Source organism: Nansenia antarctica, assembly GCF_963989245.1.
Source record: "Nansenia antarctica genome assembly, chromosome: 4".
Classification (NCBI taxonomy): domain Eukaryota; kingdom Metazoa; phylum Chordata; class Actinopteri; order Argentiniformes; family Microstomatidae; genus Nansenia; species Nansenia antarctica.
The window spans coordinates 46,193,302-46,214,045 of NC_137689.1; the positions used below are offsets into that span (position 1 = coordinate 46,193,302).

The window sequence follows — 20,744 nt, forward strand, 5'->3', positions numbered from 1 at the left end:
GCCCCAGACAAGCATCCCAAATACAAGGATTAAAAAAAAACGAAGGAGGGATGGGATTGCGTCACTTTTTCCTCACTCGGTGTAGGCGGTTGTCCAACCCCCGGGACCCGGGACAGACCCGGTAGGAGGGAGATGGACCTGGTGTAGACTACGACACCAAGAACCCCCCCCCCGCTAACCCTAACCCTGAACTATCTGGTCTGCTTACAGTATGTGTGAAAGTGCATTTTACAAGAGCGTGGGAGAGCCTACGTGTGTGTGAGAGAGAGAGAGAGGACATCATTAGGAACCGGCTCAGTTGGGGAGTGAAATGGAAGAACAGAGAGACCTTAGATAAAGGTTATTTCCAGACTCCTTCTGATGTGGGCGGGTGTTTGGACCAGAGTGACAGGGGTGTGTTGATGGAAGGCAACTGTCCGGTTTGGTCTGCAACCCTCCACCTCCAGACCCGGGGAGGGGAAGGCCGAGGAGCGACAGAAGCTCTCTTGTTTTTCCAACCTTCTCTGTTTCCCATTTCTTCAAATGAATCATCTCTTCCACATGTTTGCTTAATGATAGCATGTCTACGCTTGTTTCTTGTTTTTTCCTCCCGAAACGCGGCGCCGTAAAAAATGTCGGCAGGAGCCGTGTGTTCCTAATCAGAGGTTGAGCTCTTCATTACATGAAGCTGAATTCTGACAACCATTACAGATGAGAGTAAGTGTTGTATGTGTGTGTGTACATAGATATGTGGTAAATAGAGTTACACTCGAACATAATTTGTATCAGGCTTAAGGCCATAAACCATCACTTAAGAAGCACAGGGGGAGTAAACAAGAAGATAGGGAGAGAAAAAAACCTGACCGAATGAGCTCACTTGGATGCCTTCTGGAAGCCGTTAGCTGGAGCTGTATTCAAGTTGAGGTGAGAGTCTGTAGCCAACCAAGGGAGCACAGGACAACCGTCCTTTTAGAGCTTAACCGCAGGGACAAGCCGGAGCCACAGGGCTCTTGAACCTTTATTATGTCTGGAAGTTGCTGGAATTTTCGGTCTCGCTTGTTCTAGAATGTGAACGGTGTCTCATTATGTGTTCAACAGAACCGAAGCTCAGGTCTTTGGCTCCATGCTGAGTCCAAAGTAAACAGGGCTTATGGGTTTAGGGTGCATGAGAGGACATGTCGGTAGCCTTGTGGCTGAACCGGGCCGGTCTTAAGCCCATAAAAGAGCCTTGATGTGGATGTGGATCAAACGTCCACCAAGGCCGTCGCGACCCCAGAAAGAGCTCCAGATGAGAGAAATGTGTTTGGGCTGATGTTCTTCATCATACATTTGGCTGTCGACCAAACAGATTTTTTTTTTTGTCAACTTAACTTACAAGAAAGGGTTTTCTTGCTCGCCCCTTTTACCCTTTTCTTGTCACACACACACACACACGCACACACACACACACGCACACGCACACACACACACACGCACACACGCACACACGCACACACGCACACACGCACACACACACACACACTGACACACACACACACACACACACACACTCTCTATAATTCTCCTAGTATCCCCCTTAATTAGTTCTGTTTAAATTCTCGGGATTGTCCAAGAACAAATTCCACGGAGGTTGATCTTCGGGGGTCACTGTAGGGTCACCATGTTACCACTCCACACTTCCCAAATGTGAACCGATAAATAAATAAATAAATAAATACGCCTAGAGCACAGAATCCCTCTGAGAGTGAGTGATCACAAGATGTGGAAAGATGAGACAAAAAGGACAAAAGAGACTACTGTTGTAGAAAAGAAAAGAACCAAAAAACAGAAGAATTAGGCATTAGTGATACCACAGAGGGAGCAAGCAGGAAGAAATAAATCTAGAGGGAGAGAGAGGGAAGGACACAAAGGGAGAGAGAGAGAGAGAGAGAGAGAGAGAGAAGGAGAGCAAGAGAAAGAGAGAAGGAGAGAGCTGATGTGAGCTGAAGAACAGTAAGCTTGAGCCACGTCAGCACAAAAGAAGGGAGGAAGAATGGAACCCCACCTCCCCCCTCCTCCCCTCCTCCGCCTCCATCATCCCCCCTTTCTCCTGCCTCTCCATCCTCCCAGCTCCTCCCCCGCCTAGGACTTTTTACTGGGGGATGAATCGCACTGAAAGTGTGCGTGAGATTTTCCAAAATGGTGGAATTAGTATGCCTTTCTGCCTGTCTGCCTTTCTTTCCTTCCTTTCCTTTTTCCGCGCATCTTGAATTAGAAACAGAACGAGCCGGAATGTAATTCCACGCAGATGGGACAGACGTGAGGGGGGACATAAAGTACAGAATTCATATGTGTGTGTGTGTGTGTGTGTGTGTGTGTTTGTGTGCGTGAGTGTGGGAAGTAAGAGACAAACATCATACAGCCGGGAAAAACAGGTATAGGAAAAAGTAGGTGAGGAAAACAGCAGGTAAGTTTCAGTGGGTCGGTACACACTAGGTACACACTAGGTACACACTAGGTACTCACCAGGATACAGTTGTTTGGTTGGGGCGCTGAGCTGGGCTTCTTTGGATACTCGGAAGGCCACGTCGGGTCCATTCGTCGACTTCCTATGCGAGCATAAACCTGTCGTCTTAGTAACGCCTTCAGGTAAACTGGGAAAATCTAAAATCTTCAAGAGGTCCGCTGGCGCCACTACAGAGGGGAACAGAGAGAGAGAGAGAGAGAGAGAGAGAGAGAGAGAGAGAGTGAGAGAGACAGAGAGAGAGAGAGAGAGAGAGAGAAATGGGAGAAACATTAGATGAGCTAAAAAAGACCCAAAAACACTCATTGAAAAGTTTACACACAAGTTTCTTTCTCAATCTGTTCGGGTTCCAGTCTGTGTTATCTCAGCACAAAAGCCCGTCCCACCCACCGTGCTTCAGTACCACAGGGGTGTCAGTGTCCGTGTAACCTAATTACTCCGGCTCCAGACAGATCCTTCCTTTCACTCCCCCCTTCATCTAACGGTAATGACCCCCCTATTCTACCTCCCCCCCCCCCCGTTTCAACGCCGAAGGCACAATTACGGGACAGCGCCATTATGCGAAGGGAGCGGAGAGGGCTACGCTATGATGATGGTCTACCGCCGTGACAAAAGTCCATCCATCCATCCATCCACCCTCAGTCAAGCACTACAGCAGCCTAACCTCCGCCCGCCAAAAGCGTATAATTAGCACGCGCTCTCCCCGGGGAAACCAGGGCACTTGGGTGTTTTAACCAGAGCCACCGCAGGAGGAGAGCAGGGTCAGAACAGGGTGTGACATGGGGTTTGAACCCGGGACACCGCAGCCCCGGCTGGGTCGCAAAGCACCCGAGACCGACCGACCACAGACTAACAGCTGTGTCTGCAGCTACAGTACAGCACCCGGTCAAAACGTTTGTGGACACACCCATTCAACTGGGGGGGGGGGGGGGGGGGGGGGGGGGAGTGTGACTTCCAAACTTTGGAACGGTACTGTATATGATTCTACTGGTGCTCTTCGTTCCTCCAGGGGTTCAAGTGGTTCAACAACGTTTCATCTGGATCATGAACGATACAGACTCTTTTTGGGTTGCGGCCCAGGATCAGATGGAGCTGGCTGATTTCCGACTCCAGCCAGGTTAGATCTGATCCTGGATCAGGAGTCCTGAAGAATCAGGATCGTTCTGATCCAGATGAAACGTTTTTTTTTAACAACCGGGTCCAGAGCATGAGCATACATACCGGTACAGAGAGGAATAGGACAGCCCCATACACAGATGAGCCAACTCATTATGATCACTGGCTATTGACAATGACTGACACATCGGGGTGTAGTCAGCCACATTCAAGGGTCACATGGCTAAGGCCCTTTGGGGGGCGGGGGGGGGGGGGGGGGGGGGGAGGGCTAACAGGGCACAACAGAAGGAGTTTATGGCCTAGTTTTTACAAAAGAAACAAAAGAAGCGTTGCTCACTCAATGTTTGCATTCTTGTGTTCTGTTGCATTCTTTGTGTTCTGCAGCACACGCATGCACGCATGCACGCTCACACACACACACACGCACACACGCACACACGCACACACACACACACACACACACACACTCACACTCACACTCACACTCACACTCACACTCACACTCACACTCACACTCACACACACTCTCACACACACACACACTCTCTCTCACACACACACACACACACACACACACACACACACACACACACACACACACACACACAGGTGAAGCAGATCGGGTGTCTGGCAGCCAGGAGGACCACACACCACTTAATGAGTGTGTTCAGAGAGGGGTTTCAATAGCCCTGTCCATCTGAGAGTGAAAGAGCTAGGCGGAGGGGGGGCGGAGGGGGGGGGGGGGCACACTTGCACTTTCCCCACAACTACCTACCTCCAGCTGGAGTCATTATACCTGCTCTCATCTGCAGGAGAGAGCAATGAAGGATGTGTGTGTTCCTGTTCATCTCTAACAGAGTTAAGAGATGTGTTGTGGTTTTGGCTGTGTGTGTGTGTGTGTGTGTGTGTGTGTGTGTGTGTGTGTGTGTGTGTGTGTGTGTGTGTGTGTGTGTGTGTGCTGTAAACAAAACTCCAGATCCTACCTCACTACTGTACAGCTATATGGGGCAAAGCCTTTTCATCACCTTTTGGTTTTTCAACTGGGACTGATGCAGTATGCAACGTACACACACACACACACACACACACAGTATGCACCACACCGCTGTCCTCTTCAGAGGCCGGATATAAATGCGATGAAAATTCAATACCAATATCAGCTTAAAAAAATAAAAAAACACATCCCACATTAAGTAGCCTACACACACACACACACATACACACACACACTCCCATTCTGAACAGATGACCCGTATCAAATACAGTATGTCAACATTCCCACTCAAATAAGCCCAGAAACACTCACGCTCCCTCTTAGGCAAGTCAAAACATATTGATAAACACCATCTCATACAGCACACACACACACCCACACCCACACCCACACACCAACACACCCACACACCAACACACACACCCACACACACAGACACATGCACATGCACACGCACACACCCACACACACCCACACACACACACAGAACACACAGAACACAGAGAACACGCAGGCACAAGCTAAAGTATCTCAGATGGGTGTGTGGCTCATTTGGAGGGCAAAACGTGGAGAGTCAGCTTCGAGTCAGATGAAAGAATGCTAACTATGTGGTGATTCCCTTGCCAAGCCCCCTCTCTTCCCTCCTCCCTCCCTCCCTCCCTCTCTCCCGGCTTCATTATCCCGGCCTCATCAGCTGTGCTTCCTGTCTTTGGAAGACAGTGATTATCTGATCTGTAATTACATAATTATCCTTCCAAACCTGAGCACTCCAGAGGAACTCCAGCTCCCAGATATTCTCATCGCCAGGGGGGACGTATTTGACAGACGCACGACACACCGGGATCAGACTCAGGATGAGTTGACATCACAAACACACCTGGGGGGGGATACGCACCCTGACGGAATCCAGCCGACGCCCATCCACCCAACCCCCCTTGCTCCTCCTCGCCTACCCCCCCCCCCCCCCCCCCCCCCTCTGTGCTTGACGGAGAAGACAGCTACTGAACTGTACTTAGCCCTCTAAAACGACAGGCCGCAGAACCGCAGAGCCACAGAGCCCTCTCCAAGCAGACGAGGGGTCTAAACAAAGACAAGGCTTTGTCCGTTAGTAAAAACGGAGCGGCATGCAAGCGACTCACTCACCCACCCATCAGAGAATGTCTGTCAGCAACCAGACTGACACGCTCCGACAAACTCCTCTGACGACTGTTACTGTCCTGTTTTTTCGAACCGTCAACAACACATGTCGACAAGTAGGGTCGCAAAATTCCCGTAAGTTTGGGACGCTTTCCGATCATTTCCAAACGTTTCCCTATTGAAACCCGTAGGGAAACTTTGGAAAGGATCGGAAAGTTTCCCAAACTTACGGGAATTTTTGCAACCCTATCAACAAGTGAAACCAGCTTTCGCTGACGCGACAGAATCGGAGGCCAGTTATTTCTGTACCTTGATAAACTGCTGGCATTGTACACCAAGATATCACATCCATCTACTCAGTCATTATACTATATACATAGGTATACTCTGAGTGAATACCAATGGTGTCAACGAGGTTATAAAAGAGTAGTTAACACTTTAAAATGCCTTTACAAAAAAACAATTAGCAAAAAGTACTCGGAAGATAAGTCTACTCAGCACAAGTGGAAACCTGCTGAGTCTGACTTTTTGTGCCAGTAGTGCCAGTCAGAATAATGCATGCTTGCATGGGAAAGCCATTTGTGCTTCCCTACCACCGCAATGTTTATGACCAAAACCTGCCAACATCCCAGATCCCGTCTCCTAGGAAACCCCACAGCCACGGGACCCAGGGGAGACTGGATGCCCACAGCCGGAGGTGGGGTGGTCTAAAGGCGACACGCCACAGAGACAAACACCAGGGCCGGCCTGTTAGGACCGCGAGGCCACAGACACCGGCCAGCGGCTCCCGGGCAAGACACCAACGCAAGACAGGGACACACACGACTCAGACACACGCCAGCATATATGATGCCAAAACACACCAGTGCGATTATTTTGCCAACATGACAACACGCAAGCCATTTTTTATTCTAATTTCAGATTTATTTGGAGACCAGAGTCTATTGAAGCAGGGGCCTGTTCACAGAGAACCAAGGAAACAATCCATATCAATAACATCATAATAGTATGGACCTATTTGACCGACAATTAATGTATTCCTTTCCTGTCTTTACGGTACTGTTCGATTAAAATGTTCCTCACACTTGCAGAAACATCCACAGACACACACACACGCACAGGCACACACACACGCACGCACGCACAGGCACACGCACACACACACACACACAATGCCATTTCATATTTAATTTAATTAACCATCCGACAGAGCTGAATATACTCAAGGCGTGGCATTCTCCCAAATGACACAGTAGGGAGAACACAGTAGCCTCTGTCCACGACATGAACTCCAAACTGTAGCCATAAAACACCCCAAATCACTAACTCCTGACGGTAAGAACAGCTTTGGTTCAACAACCAAACATCACTTAGGGTTTGGTGGTAAAGAATATGATACCGTATGTCAACATCAACCATGTGGGAAATCGCTCATGCTAACCTCTGCCCGCCGCTACGTATGTGAACCTTGTTAATTAGTGGTTGGGCGAACGTGTGTGTCAGTGTGTCCCAGGCTGTTATTTGATATCGTCCAGCCATATCCTCCACCGTCCAGCCCTCCTCCACCCCTCCTGTGGTCTACAGGGTTCCCCCCCGTCTCCATATAAGGACGTAACGCTGCACACTTCCTGCTGCTGGGGGTGGGTGTTGCTAGGCAGAGTTCAACTTTGGGTTATTGACTTCAAGCTGTCGCTTTGGATTGCTGCCGCAACTTCATCCATTTCCCCCTGTTCCTCCGAAAGCCCCTCCTTCCCGTCGTGAAAGCCACTCTGTGGTTTCTCAAGGGCAAAAAACCACAGCCAATCAACATGGTTTATTGTGTGACTCTTGACCTTACAGGCGTGTGTTGTGTGTTGGCTTTACTTTGGGCTTCGCTGGATAATAATGGGGGTCGAAACCCGGGGTCGGTTTCTCTCCCTCAACTGTGAAGACAGGCAGAGTGTGTCTAGACAAAACAGTAAACAAATATCTACAATGGCCAAAGCCCCACGACATGGTCACATTAGCACGCTAGCAAATGAGTTCCAATTAGCCAACTAGCTATACTTAGGAGACAGCCGCAATGAGTTGCTACAACTGGAACTGAGGGATATAATGACACTGTGTTGGCGGAAACAGTTCCGTTTGAAAGACCGACTAGCCATAGCATTAGCTAGTGAGTAGGTAGCTCTGTCACATGCCCACGTTGCCATGGTTAGACTGTATCGCTGTACATTCCGCTGTCCTATCACAGAGGCCACAGCTCTGAGTCTCTCTCTGAGAGCCTTGTGAGTCACAGAGCTCAGAGAGGCGGAGGAGGAAGACGAGGAGGAAGTTTACGAAAGTCCAGCCAGTCGACGCTAACCGTGTCACGACCCCCCCGTGGAAGCGCGTTGTTTTTGCTAATCCACACTGACACATCATAATCCTATAAAGACCAGCGGCTTTTGGGGAAGGAAACGATTGTCATCGGGATACCATCTTTCCCTCCTCCTTCCCTCCTCCTTCCCTCCTCCTCCCTGATCTCTGATTTCCTCCATCCGTCCGTCTGTCCCGTCACCTCCTTTTGCAAATCTCTCATCTTCTCATCCCCCTCACCCCTTCCTTACACCCCCCCCCCCCTCCACACCCTCCCCTCCTCCCCCCCCCCCCCCCCCCCCCCCCCCTCCTCTCTCCATCCATAGACCTCTTGACTTTCTCAGTGGCTCACATTAGTCTAGTCTCTAGAGCTCGAGGTATTCTCGTCTGAACAGGACAGGGGTCTTCTCCTACCCCCCCCCCCCCTCAATGAGCCCCACCCCCCCACCTACTGCACCCTAAACCCTCCGTTCTCAGCCGTAAACTGAGCCCTCAGCCTGGGGGCGCCGGGGTCAAGCAAAGGCCGTGGGGGGGGAGAGGGCCAATTAGCAGCCTACAGGAGAAGAGGGGGGAGGGGCATCACATAGCATGTCTCTGGCCAGAGAATAAGCACCCCCCCCCCCCCCGACACACACACAGTGTGATACAATGTTCCCATGCTGTATCTTGAATGTATGGGTTGTATAGGTTGCGTTAGCAGTGCAGCAAGAAGCAAACACCCACACACACTCTCACACACACACTGTGTACACACACACTTGCCTCACCTGCCTGTGACCCTCCTGGACAGGAAACTGTCCTGACCACATCCTTAACCCACAGGTATGGAGTCTCAATCCCACCTTATTAAGCTGAAGTGTTTGCCTACTTAGCATGGCGGCTCCCTCGAGAGCGCTACAGACTCTGGAACAGGATGGACCCTGACTAAAAATACCACCGGAGCTCTTTCCGTGAGCAAACACACTGAGCTGACCACAGCCCTCACCTCTGAGCAGGCTGGCAACCGGGGGGGGGGGGGGGGGGGGGGGGGAGACCACTCGTGTTTGTGTGTGTGCCTCTGGCCAGGAATGACTTTTGTGTACATTTGCTAACGGGGCCAAAGAACCTCTACCAGCTCTCTCATTCTTAATCCCCTCATCATTTAATCAAACGTAATGAAGAACGCATACTCTCTCTCTTTCTCTCTCTCTCTCTCTCTCTCTCTCTCTCTCTCTCTCTCTCTCTCTCTCTCTCTCTCTCTCTCTCTCTCTCTCTCATCCTTCTCTGTCTCTCTCCTACTACCCCTCCTTTCATTTCCTCTCTCTTCTCTCTCTCTCTCTCTCTCTTTCTCTCTCTCGTTGCCCTTACATGGCCCTCAACGTGTGCGAGCCACATCTCAGTGTGTTGCCTGTCTCGCTCTGTGCCAGTGCTTCCCAGCGACACGTCGGGCCCAGTTCCAGTGCGCTTGGGGGTCGCAGGGAGGTTCTGGTTCTGTCACCGTCCAGTCCGGCCACACAGGGTCCCTCGGCTTGTCACCACAGAACAGCCCTGACGACCAGGGAACAGCCGACGGAACCGCCACGGAACCACAAAGAACAGCGGAGTGGAGTGGAGCTGACATCTCCACGGCTCCACCACACATGGGCTTGACAGATACATGGCCTGGAGTCACGAAACCCTCCCCCCTCCTCAAACCTCCCTCTGTCATCATATAGTCATCATATCCATATGTCCACCCCCCCCCATACCTCACGGATCAAGAGCCTCTAACGTAGCACTTCAGCTGAAGGAACCTGGAGGAATGTTCTAGAAACGTTTTTTTTCTTTATCAGAACCATATGAAGAGCATCGTGTGTTGTAGATCAGAAGGGGGGGAGGGGCAAGGGGAACATTGGGGGCTTTTTCTTCTCCTCAGAGTAATAATATACACCCCCAGAGTGTTACAGTGAGTTAACCCCCCCCCCCCCCCCCCGGGGGTTCAGTTCAGTTGCACCGGTATTAGAGGCCCGGGAGGGTGCCATCTATTTCCCGACACTATCCGATTCGGCGTCTTCCAACTCCACTCCACTTCAGCGTCTCCGACAATTAGGTTCACTCACTTCAGTGTCTCACCCCCCCACCTCCCCCTTCCCCATCTTCCCCTCACTTTAGCTTTCCCTTCCTCTTTCTTTCTCTCTCTCTCTCTCTCTCTCTCTCTCTCTCTCTCTCTCTCTCTCTCTCTGAACATTTAGCCGGTGTGTGTGCCAAATTTAAAATCCTGTTTTCGGCCTTGTGCCAGGACCGTTGCAAGATCCCTCACCCCCCCTCTCTTCTCTCACACACACAGTGTGTCGCAGCGACCACTGAATTACGAGTTTTTCATAGAGGGGGGGGCGGGGGGGTGGTTGCGGGATTAACATTCTTCCGTCTCACCCCCCCCCCCCCCCCGCCCCTCCTCCTGAAGCGAGGCCTGCTTCTTCCAGGCACATGGTTGACCTTGCGCTGAGGACAAAGAGCAATTAGCAGCCACGGAGTAGACCCTCTCCGTCTCCTTAGTAACCAGGGTACGGAAAACACAAGAGGGGCAAAAACGGGAAACTTCCCCCTCCTAGTGCGCTAGCTCCCAGCTCCGATGGGGAGGGAGGGTGTGAGAGAGGGACTTTAAGGGATTCTTTTGGGGCCACGGTCATGGAGTTATCCGACTTGGACAGACGCCAGCAGAGTGTGTGACGCGTGTGACGCGTCTGAGCACGAGACGACATGCAGGATGACATCGTACCGCGCCACTTGACCCACGTGACGTGACACACACACACACACACACTCCAGTCCCCCTCCCGACACAAAAGTCGCCATCGGCATTGACCTGAGGGTGTCGGACCTGCTTGTCATGTGACGAAGCCCTAAGGTTTCACGGCAGGCATTACCTCCGCCACATTAAACACATTACACCCTGCTACATAGACACCCTGACAGGGAACACACTCTCGCACACACACAAACGTCAGCTGCGTTAAAGCCATTGTGCATCACAGTGGGTCTGCCTGATCTACTGACGTGTGTGTGTGTTTGTGTGTGTGTGTGTGTGTGTGTGTGTGTGTACCTTCTCCTGGAAAGTATGTGTTTCTCCCTCTTATCCACACAGCACACACACACACACACACAAATACGAATAAAAACACACAAAGAGCACAGGAATGCTCACCGACACACTGCATATGTCATCGAAACACCCACACAAGCTTGCATAATAAACACAAAACACACAGCACACACACACACACACACACACACACACACACACACACACTCAAAAGCCTAATGACCTGAACACGAGAGTGCAGAGGAGAGAGAGGGTTGCTTGTTGTACACACGTTCCGATGCCCTCATTCCCCTGGTCCTGACCCGGTCGGACACTAGCCAGACGAGGTTCTGCTCAGGAATAAAGTCCTGCTACTAATCACAGAATAACAGGAAGCGGGCCGACAAGATATAGAACACAGGGAACGAACAAAGAATCAAACGGTCTCCCACACACACACACACACACACACACACACGCACACACACACACACACACACGCAACCACGCGCACACACACATGCAACCACGCGCACACACATGCATACACACACACACACTCGAGTAGTCGGTTAGCTGATCCCTCACACACAACCGTGGAAAAGACAATAACCGTCCATCTACAGTCCGATCACATCCTGTATTAGAGAGCGTCATTTCTCTTCAACACAGATTTATAAGCCTAAACAGCGTTTGAATCAAACGTAAACACAACTCCATATACATATGCAGTTCCCTTTGTATACACACACTCACACTGGATATACAAACCCAAATGTCAGGGCCCACAAAAAAAGCAGGCTGCATGTTCACACATTTCTAAGTCCACACACAGTGCGTGTGTGCGTGCGTGCGTGCGTGCGTGCACGGCCGGGCTTCTCGCTAGGATCTTATTGCTTTAGCAGGGAGAATACCAGATGGTTTACTTCACTGTCTCCACACTGAAGCTCGGACCAGAGCAGATAAATCACTGTCTGCTTCCACACACTAAGATGGAAAAACCGACTCAGGCTTCCAAGGGTGCATTTCTAAATGCCCAGTTTACAGCGAGACTACCGAGAAATAGCACTCTCGAGACGCACAAACATTCCTCTCTCTCTCTCTCTCTCTCTCTCTCTCTCTCTCTCTCTCTCTCTCTCTCTCTCTCTCTCTCTCTCTCTCTATCCTTCAGTGGCTCCCTTTTAAGTCATCTGTACTTCCCTCCAGTCTCACACTCCTCTACGTTTTCCCTCTTCTCTCTTTTCTCTAGTGGTGTGCTCCTTCATCCCTGCCTCTTGTTTCTGTCTGCCTATTCATATGTATCTCTCTCTCTCTCTCTCTCTCTCTCTCTCTCTCCATTTCCCTATGTATCTTTTTTATTTCTCTCTGTCTCTCTCTCTCTCTCTCTCTCTCGTTCCTTCTCTCTCTTTCTGCCTCTGTCTGCTCCTCTGACTCCCTTGCATCCTCTCTCTCCCTGCAGATCTGGTTTTTGAGGGCTAACTGCCGGACTACGATTAACGACAAAACAAGGCAGCGCTCGCATTCCAGAACATTCCCCTCTGGCCCAAGCAAGCACCAAGGATGGACAGACACAAAGCTGAGAAGCAGCACAGAGAGAAAGAGAAGTAAGAGAAGTAAGAGCCTCATCGCTACGCTAACTCTTGAGCTTAACCAAACAAATAGCCTAAACTCACTCTAAAATACTTTCCAACGACTATCGGTCAAATCTCAACAGACTGTTCCAGTGGCCCACTTTAGGGCAATTAGCTGAGTTGTGTTGACTTGTAGGAAATGGGATGGGAATCCAACCCGAATCAGAACCCCCGAGGTCAACTGCAGGAGTGAAATCAAGTAGAACGCCTCCGTTTCAGAGACAAACTCAGCGGTTCAATGTCATCATTAGTGGACACAGTGACCCAGAAAGCTTTTCCAGGAAACGTTGTCACTGAGCAACTGGGAAATACTTGAGAAAAACAGGCATGGGCCTTACTTATCCAATGGCCTTGTGGCCTTGCATGCAGATATTCTAAATTAACCCCAAAAAATTACAACAAAACCACGAGGATACTGCATCTAGGCAGGGCTTCAGTAACATGCAAAACTCAATCAAAATATTAACTCCAATATTTTCTGGCAGGGAGGAACAACATGAATCATTGTGGGATTTTCTGGTTTTCAAAGCGAGCGTCTTAAAGGCTTTTAAAGAGCCCTAGTTTTAGGGAGCAATACTTAATGAAGACTTGGGTTCCTACAGACAGGGGTGGCAGTGGTACATCAACAATGTTGCAATGACACACAAAGGGCCTGACAACATGTCACACTACAGAGGGCCCGGGCAACAGGACTCAACCCAGTTCTTTGGGAGGTGCTTGCCATGTCTCCATAGAAACCATTTCCTGTCCCACTTTTTGGATAGGGGGTGGGGGGGGGGGGGGTTGTCATGCCATCATTAGCTGACATTATGGGAGGGAGGGAGGGAGGGGGGGGTAGAGATAGCATAAATGGGTAGATATAGAAGAGAGAGAGCAGAGAAAGTGAAAGGCTAGGCGGAGGAGGAGGAGGAGGAGGAGGAGGAGGAGAGAATAGGAGGGGTGACAGTAGACGCACGGAGAGAGAGTCTACCATCAATCACTCGTCTTGTCGTTATAATTACGATGTCAGTTGTTTGTGCAGCCTTGCCACTGGGCGCAAGGGGAGCCTGCCATAATGACACAGCACATAGCGTAATAAAAGGGGCAAACCATCAGAAGCCTTGTCACAGCTCAACACTGAACAGCCCTCTGGGTAAACTGAGGTCACATACAATTGTATGTAGGATTAGTTCTTTGACTTGCTTACGTTACTTATTATTGTTGTGCTTTTGTATCTGAATGCTACAATGCTGATGTTGAGGAACCAAGGCCAAAGAATTTGAGTCATGTGTACTTGTGTACAGTGAGATGTAATAAAAGTGTTTCTGGTTCTGATTCTGGGTCTTTTCAGTCAGTCTTTTCAGTCACGTGCTAATCGACTTCTCCTGTGACGCTAGGCAACCGTTCACTCTGTACAATGACAGTCTGCCGTGATGTTTCTTGCCTCATTTTGGTTCGGCAAAAACAGATCTGTGAGCAGTTTTCTCTGCGGTTTGGTTTCCTGCTCTTTATTTGAGACTAACTAAGTACAGCGTCGGAGCATGTTGCTGAATAAGCAGACACTGGTTCTCTCTCTCTCTCTCTCTCTCTCTCTCTCTCTCTCTCTCTCTCTTTCATACAGTCTAATTCACCCCCCACCCCCTACACATTTTTATCACCTCATAAAGTAAAAATAGAACAGGATCTGACTGGAGTTAGGTCTCTAGAGTGGACTGGACGACCGAATCATGAGATTTCCCCCCTAAAATGCTTACGTTCAGTAGTTCTTTTGCCCAGGCTTGTGGCTAGGCTAGCGACTGGGGAGGGGGGGGGGGATTGGGAAGGGGGACTGGGGTTGGAAAGGATGAGTCATACAGCAGTTGCATTGCGTTCCCTGCTCAATCTTTATAATAACCCTTTTAATAGAGAACAGTACTGCTTACGCTGTAGAGCAAAAGCTGAATACCCATGAGTCCTGTGGCTGGACAAGAGCTAGAAGGTACTGTACTGGCCGTGGGGTCACAGCGTATACATGAGTTCTAGGAGATATATTCATATATCTATGAAATATTACAAGGTGTAAGCATAACTCGAACCTCTATCACATTCAGCTTTACCGAGTTGCAGCTGGATTCTGACTTTAAAATATGTGTACTGTAACTCATATTTATTTGCATGTTTGTGTAAAGCACACTTGAGTTAGACTTTATTGAGAAGGTAACACAACATATAGAGCACAAGCACACACACACACACACACACACACACACACACACACACAGACTTGAAAAGCATCCAATGTTTATAGTGGCCACATTCATCCTGGTCCAGTCATCATAGAGGATTTGGGTTGTTATATGCAATGACATCACTCTGATCATCTAACAGAAAATACAGTACATAGAGGGACTGTGCTTGGATAATGACCATGCCCAACCATGGTCTGATGTCCACTCCCTGTCCTGGAAAACCTGACCTGACTGACGGGGACCCAGAACCAGTTCATGGGACTTGGGACCAGACGATGAGGAACAGTGATCTCACTGTCCCTTCCATGTCTTCATATGTGTCACACAAAGGATCCCCTTCATTGTGGAAGATCATGTCAAACGTTGTCCCCGAATATTCTTTTATCACCCATCTTGTCATCGGGTCACAGATATAAAAAAGCGCTATAAGAAAGAAGGGGTGTCTGTGGCTGTTTATCAGGTGTCAGAGCTGACTTGAGGGGTTGTAAAAGTATGAATGGTCAACTCTAGTCTTTCCATAAAGCCTGCATTCACAGTCTGAAGTGGCTCATGCAATTGCAGGGTCACAGCCTCTCTCCACAGTCCAGCGACGTCAAGATTCCTTCCCAGCACCACGGTGATAGCCACACACAGTGACACAAAACAAGGGCTATTCACACCACTCGTATCTGATTGAGTAGAACAGGCCCTAAGGATTTCCCCAAATCAGGAGACCAAAACATGGCCATTGAAAGGCCACAGTTGGGAAAATACATGTAGACCCTAATGTCTGCTTCGCTCAGTAGAGACAAACAATGACTACAGCCAAGATCGTCCATCTTATATCTGCAGTTTCGGAAGCCATGACCATACAGTAGGTTTAAACACACAACAGACAGAACTCATTACAACTGTTTTTCCTTCAGTCCAATAACACATATGTATGGTATTAGGAGAAGAGTGATGAAAAAGGTTAATCTATCTATGGAAACATTATTTTCTCGAGGAACTGTTCAGATGGCCAGCAGGAGGACTATGGATGGAAAACAGCTGCAGCACAGCTGTAGATGACCTTTGAACCTATCATAAAGTCCACCCCCCCCCCCTTACACAAAAATAACCTTTTAATGACCCAGATTGCCTCTCTCAAAACTCCCATGAAACACACACCATTCCAAAAGCTTTCACCAAAACTCACCTAATGGGATGCAGTTACAGTATTTTTCCAGTAGAACCGTTGCTAAAACCAGAGAGGAACGGTGTATTTTTCTTTTGAAAAATGAAACAGTATTTCATTTCATAGTGCCTATGTTCCACCAGGAGTGGGATGAAAACATCTGGAACACATTTTTCCCTCTTTTTTTTTTTTTTTTTAGCTAAGCAGACGGCACAATGGAGCTTATGGGATCCAGATGTGAATGAGCACACAGCCAAACAACAAGTCTTTCTTATTATCCCTTTCTAAGAACAAATAGGTAGAAAAAGCAAAACCTCAAATACTGAAGAACCTTATCAATCAAGGAATTAGAATTAGAGGACTTCAAATCCCATAGTGCATTTCAGATTTGATCACGGCAAGTGTGGCTTTGGCCCCGATCCACCCACGCTTTCATTTTCACAGGTATTCAAAGAATGTTATTCCAGTATTTCTGATGAATAAAGCGGTTTGACATGTCAGTTCCAGACCTAGGGGAATGTTTCCTATTGATGCAGACCATTCAAAAACCCTTTTCTTAATTAATGATAACAAACCATGAGAAAAGAAAGCCATAGCACTGCGATGTGTTTGAAGCTTTATATAAAGGTCCCATTGTATCTGGGGTGACTTGGGGGAAAACGGTGAACTTCTCTTCAACCTATGTTAGAGAGTCTACACAAAAGAAACATCTTGGCGAAATAAAAATACTCTCAAGAAGGTCAGTGAGTTAAAGCTAACCCTAACCCTAAGCACTGTTAAGTAAGAGATCAATAACTTTGAATAAACCAATTCCTAGACGTCATCAATATACATTGTTGTGTCATACATGTCCCCAAGATGCACCTCTCTCCATTCACTCACTTACACTTACATTAAAATGAGGAGCAATGGAGGATCAACCACTTTGATCCTAAAGCACACATTCTTATCTCCAGGCGCTGAAACTGTAAACCCAGTAAAGACCAGCAGTGTGGTCATCCGAAGGTCATAACCTTCACCCTTTGACCCCCACCACTCCACCCTGGGCACCCATCTCTTCTTGGTGTCCTGTCATTACCATTCCTGTCATTTCCAGTCAGAATGAAAGCAGGTCAAGAAAATATAACTAGACATACATCAAAGGGTTTTAACATTGGGGTCACTCTCTCTTTCTCCTTAATACCTGGCTAAAAATCTGCAGAAAGACATCCAGTTGTAGTTACTTCATAATCAAAACCTTGCAACCTCTTGTTAGTGTGTGAACTACAGTATTTTCTCAACTCTCCTTGCCAATATCACCAAGGCTTGCTTTGATGAGGTTTGGCCCTGAGACTCTCTGTTCTGACACAACTAAATTGTGTAAAACCACAATTAAAACTGTGTATAAGATGTAGCTTTAAAATCAATTAAAGGCTGAGAAACAAGACATAAAGGCACAAACTGACATGTGAATACCAGTAAGTAGTAATGACTGAAGGACCCAACAATCACTTAACTACCAGCAGGCCTCCTCAACAACTATTGTGACTGTGTAAGTCAAATGTATACTATTACAAAGCAATTGAAAGGTAATATTTTATACCGGGTCATATTTTAACAACTTAATGTGAAGGTTGACCAAAAAATACAATCACAAGCCTTCCGCAAGGTAGATGACGAGGCATAGGTTCTGTGTAGATGATGTCCAAATGCTGTTTCTTGAGAGGTGGAACAACTTCCAGGGCACTTTCACCCTTGGGCAAAGGGATCATCTGGTTTAGGTCAAGATGAGCCCTTTACTGCTGACAAACTGGGGTAATTCTTTTTAATCACCACATAATTATACAGTTTGAATACCCTGATGGGGTGCAGCTTTTTCAAGTTGTAAATTATGTCTCTCTTAAAAGAACTATTTCAAGCATATAGATATGTCGGTCTACATTTTTCCTTTGATAATCTAAATATGTTCTGCTCCAAAACTGTAATAACATTTATTTTCAATTTGGTTTTAGTTAACACCAGTGGCAAAATGATCATATTATGCATCTCCTTGTTAGCATATTGCTAATGCCAAGTCATAAAACACACTCAAGCTTGCATGTGTCAAGTCTCAAGTTTCAGGAAGTGTTGCAGTGCCAGAGACTATCATTTACAAGTCTCTGGTTGCTTTCTGTTAGTTTTAGGAGTTGATTAAACCCAGCCAATAGAATCATAATGAATTCTGTCCCACACCCTGTAATCTCACAAATGACCCATTCCAACTCTAAATCATCCTTACTGACCAGGAGCAGGATTAATCACACCAGATTGTGGGAACAAAACTACGTACACCCCCTGGGTGGTATCTCGTACGAACATAAAAGTTAAATCCCTAAATTCAATCAAACCAGTTTTAGCTAAATTGTATGCAATATATTTATCCATACAGTACATGTGTTATCGATCAATTTCCATCATCACAGAATTACTCTGAACATTCCCTACTAACATGACTGTAAATCTTGTTTTTTCAGATTCTAGTACTGGGGAGTTATAAAATAACCCAATCCAGAGATGACTTGCTTTTCCATGGAGGTATGCTTTGGGCAGTGGAAGGGACAGACCATCTGTTTACCTAGCAGCCTTCTGATTGAAGGCTTCTCAGTAGACTCCAGGCCACCTACCATGCCAAGCAGGGAGCTAATCATGTAGGCCAGACTCAAGACACCCCTGATGAACACATGTGCTTTCAATTAATGGGGAAATTCTAAATCTTCTCAAATTAGGTATTTATATAAGTAGATATCAGAGTGTTTCATTCTAGAACCATGGTGCGCTTGGCAGGCACATCGCAGAGGTTACAGGTGGGCATATAGCTAGTCAACAGTTTATTGATCCAAAACTTGAAACTGACTTCAGTCTTTATGGAGCTTATGTGAGTTATGTCCAAGATGCGCATCTCCAACGCCAAGCAGCGGCTCCACCCTGCTACTTCAGACAGGAGACCACCCCGCCCTCTCACGAGAGCTGCGCTCGTCTGCCCTTCATTAAATACATACTCCTTTGAACTTCAGTCAACTTTCATAACGGAACCTGGATAACAGTGCGCCCATGGAAGTGCTTGAACTAAAGCTTAAACACCAAGCAAACCTGAAAAGGCCAATGCATTGATCATCTTTTTACAGCATATACATTTATACCAAGACAATATGCATGCACATAAAGTTTTCCATAGTGTTTATGCTATAAAGTAGGTCACCGAATATTGCGGGAAATAAGGTTTTAATCGATAGGACAAAATGCATATTCTATTATCCTTTGTCCTGAGGATGGAAGCTACAGGTAGCATGTTGGTCAATTGAAATCCTCTCAAATAATTAATCAAATGGGCCTAAACTGTTACGTTAACGTTATAGTATAATCTCTTTATGTACTGATATGTTGTATCTCTAAATCCCCAACAAAATATAGATCAAAACATAAAGTCAAGAGACTTTCATATAGTATGTAAAAAGAGAGGAAAACGATGGCCACCCCTATAGCACTATAGATGGCGCAGCAGGACCCCATCTTTCAGACTGCACAAAACCATCGCTGGAGGCAGTGCACTTGATGAGATGAGAGAAAACTTTTTGGCACAAGTTTGTGGAAAAATAGCCCTAGTCGGGCGCTTGAGTGAAACTCCAGTATTCAGCGTTACCAAATCAACAGTTAGTAGTTTGTTGGTCAAAAAAAGATGACAGTGCTCTGTATGCATCATCACCATATCCCATTCTTTAAAAGGCCCTGTGCTATTTCAGGTTAGGATTGTAGTATACCAAAACGAATGTGGAGCACATCCCATACAATTAAACTAAGGGTGCAGAGTTGGATTTACAACGGGATAATACGGGATAATGATGATACTGAAATGACTTGATGCACATGAAAACCCTGTCTAAATGCAACGACGGGCCAAAAATGCACAGCTGCAAAAATGTATAGACTGCGGTGCCAGAATGCTGCTTACCTGAACTTGCTTGTGAAGTGACACAAAGTAGAATTATCGCTAAAGTGATTTGCGCGTCCCTTATCCTCCGTTTTACTTTCCATCTTATAAGGGTATCCATGACCGCCGGGGACGTCCACGGCCAAGGTGGATTAACTTTTCAACAGCAACTGAAAAATACTTGTGACAACTTCTGATCAGGAGAGAACTATAGTGGTCAAAGATCCCAGAGAAAGAGAGAGGGGGGAAATATCGTTATTTCTCAGGCAGCCATAAGTTTGGAGCGTGGATTCCACCAGCTAGTTGACGGATGGGGCACCCTCTCTGCGCACTCGTCCTCTCCACTCTCCTTCGCTCCTCTGAATTACCCTGCCCTGCAGAACCTCTGATCAGAAGTGTTGCCCCCTCTCTCAATCGTCACTGAGAGCTCTTGGAACTGAAGAGGAAAAAAATGTTCCCCGCAGCCTGTCAGTCACGATGCGGACAGGAAAGGCAAGCAAATCAGAGGGCTCGACTTGTAAAGCTGGCCTTGCCATTGGCTGCGGAAGGGAGGAAAAGTTTGATGAAAGTTTTACGCCTCAGTGCGCCACAGCCTCTGCCTTTTCGGAGGGCGATTATTTTATTCCGTTACCAACAGAAATCCGCTATATTCAAGGGGGCGTTGGAGCGGGAAAATGAAACTCCTTGACCAAGAAATA

At 47.6% G+C, this 20,744-nt stretch overlaps 1 protein-coding gene across 1 annotated transcript in view; it reads right to left on the minus strand.

The window, feature by feature from the left end:
- The window catches only part of LOC308156013 (collagen alpha-1(V) chain-like), a gene marked incomplete at both ends in the record, with an annotated part of 51,387 nt that extends 31,220 nt beyond the window's left edge, over positions 1 to 20,167 (minus strand). The window contains 2 exons of the mRNA XM_080529375.1: positions 2,485 to 2,652; positions 20,068 to 20,167. Of these exons, the coding sequence (XP_080385501.1) occupies positions 2,485 to 2,652; positions 20,068 to 20,167 (268 nt within the window). The remainder of the gene's footprint in view (positions 1 to 2,484; positions 2,653 to 20,067) is intronic.
- Between the last annotated feature and the right edge of the window lie 577 nt (positions 20,168 to 20,744).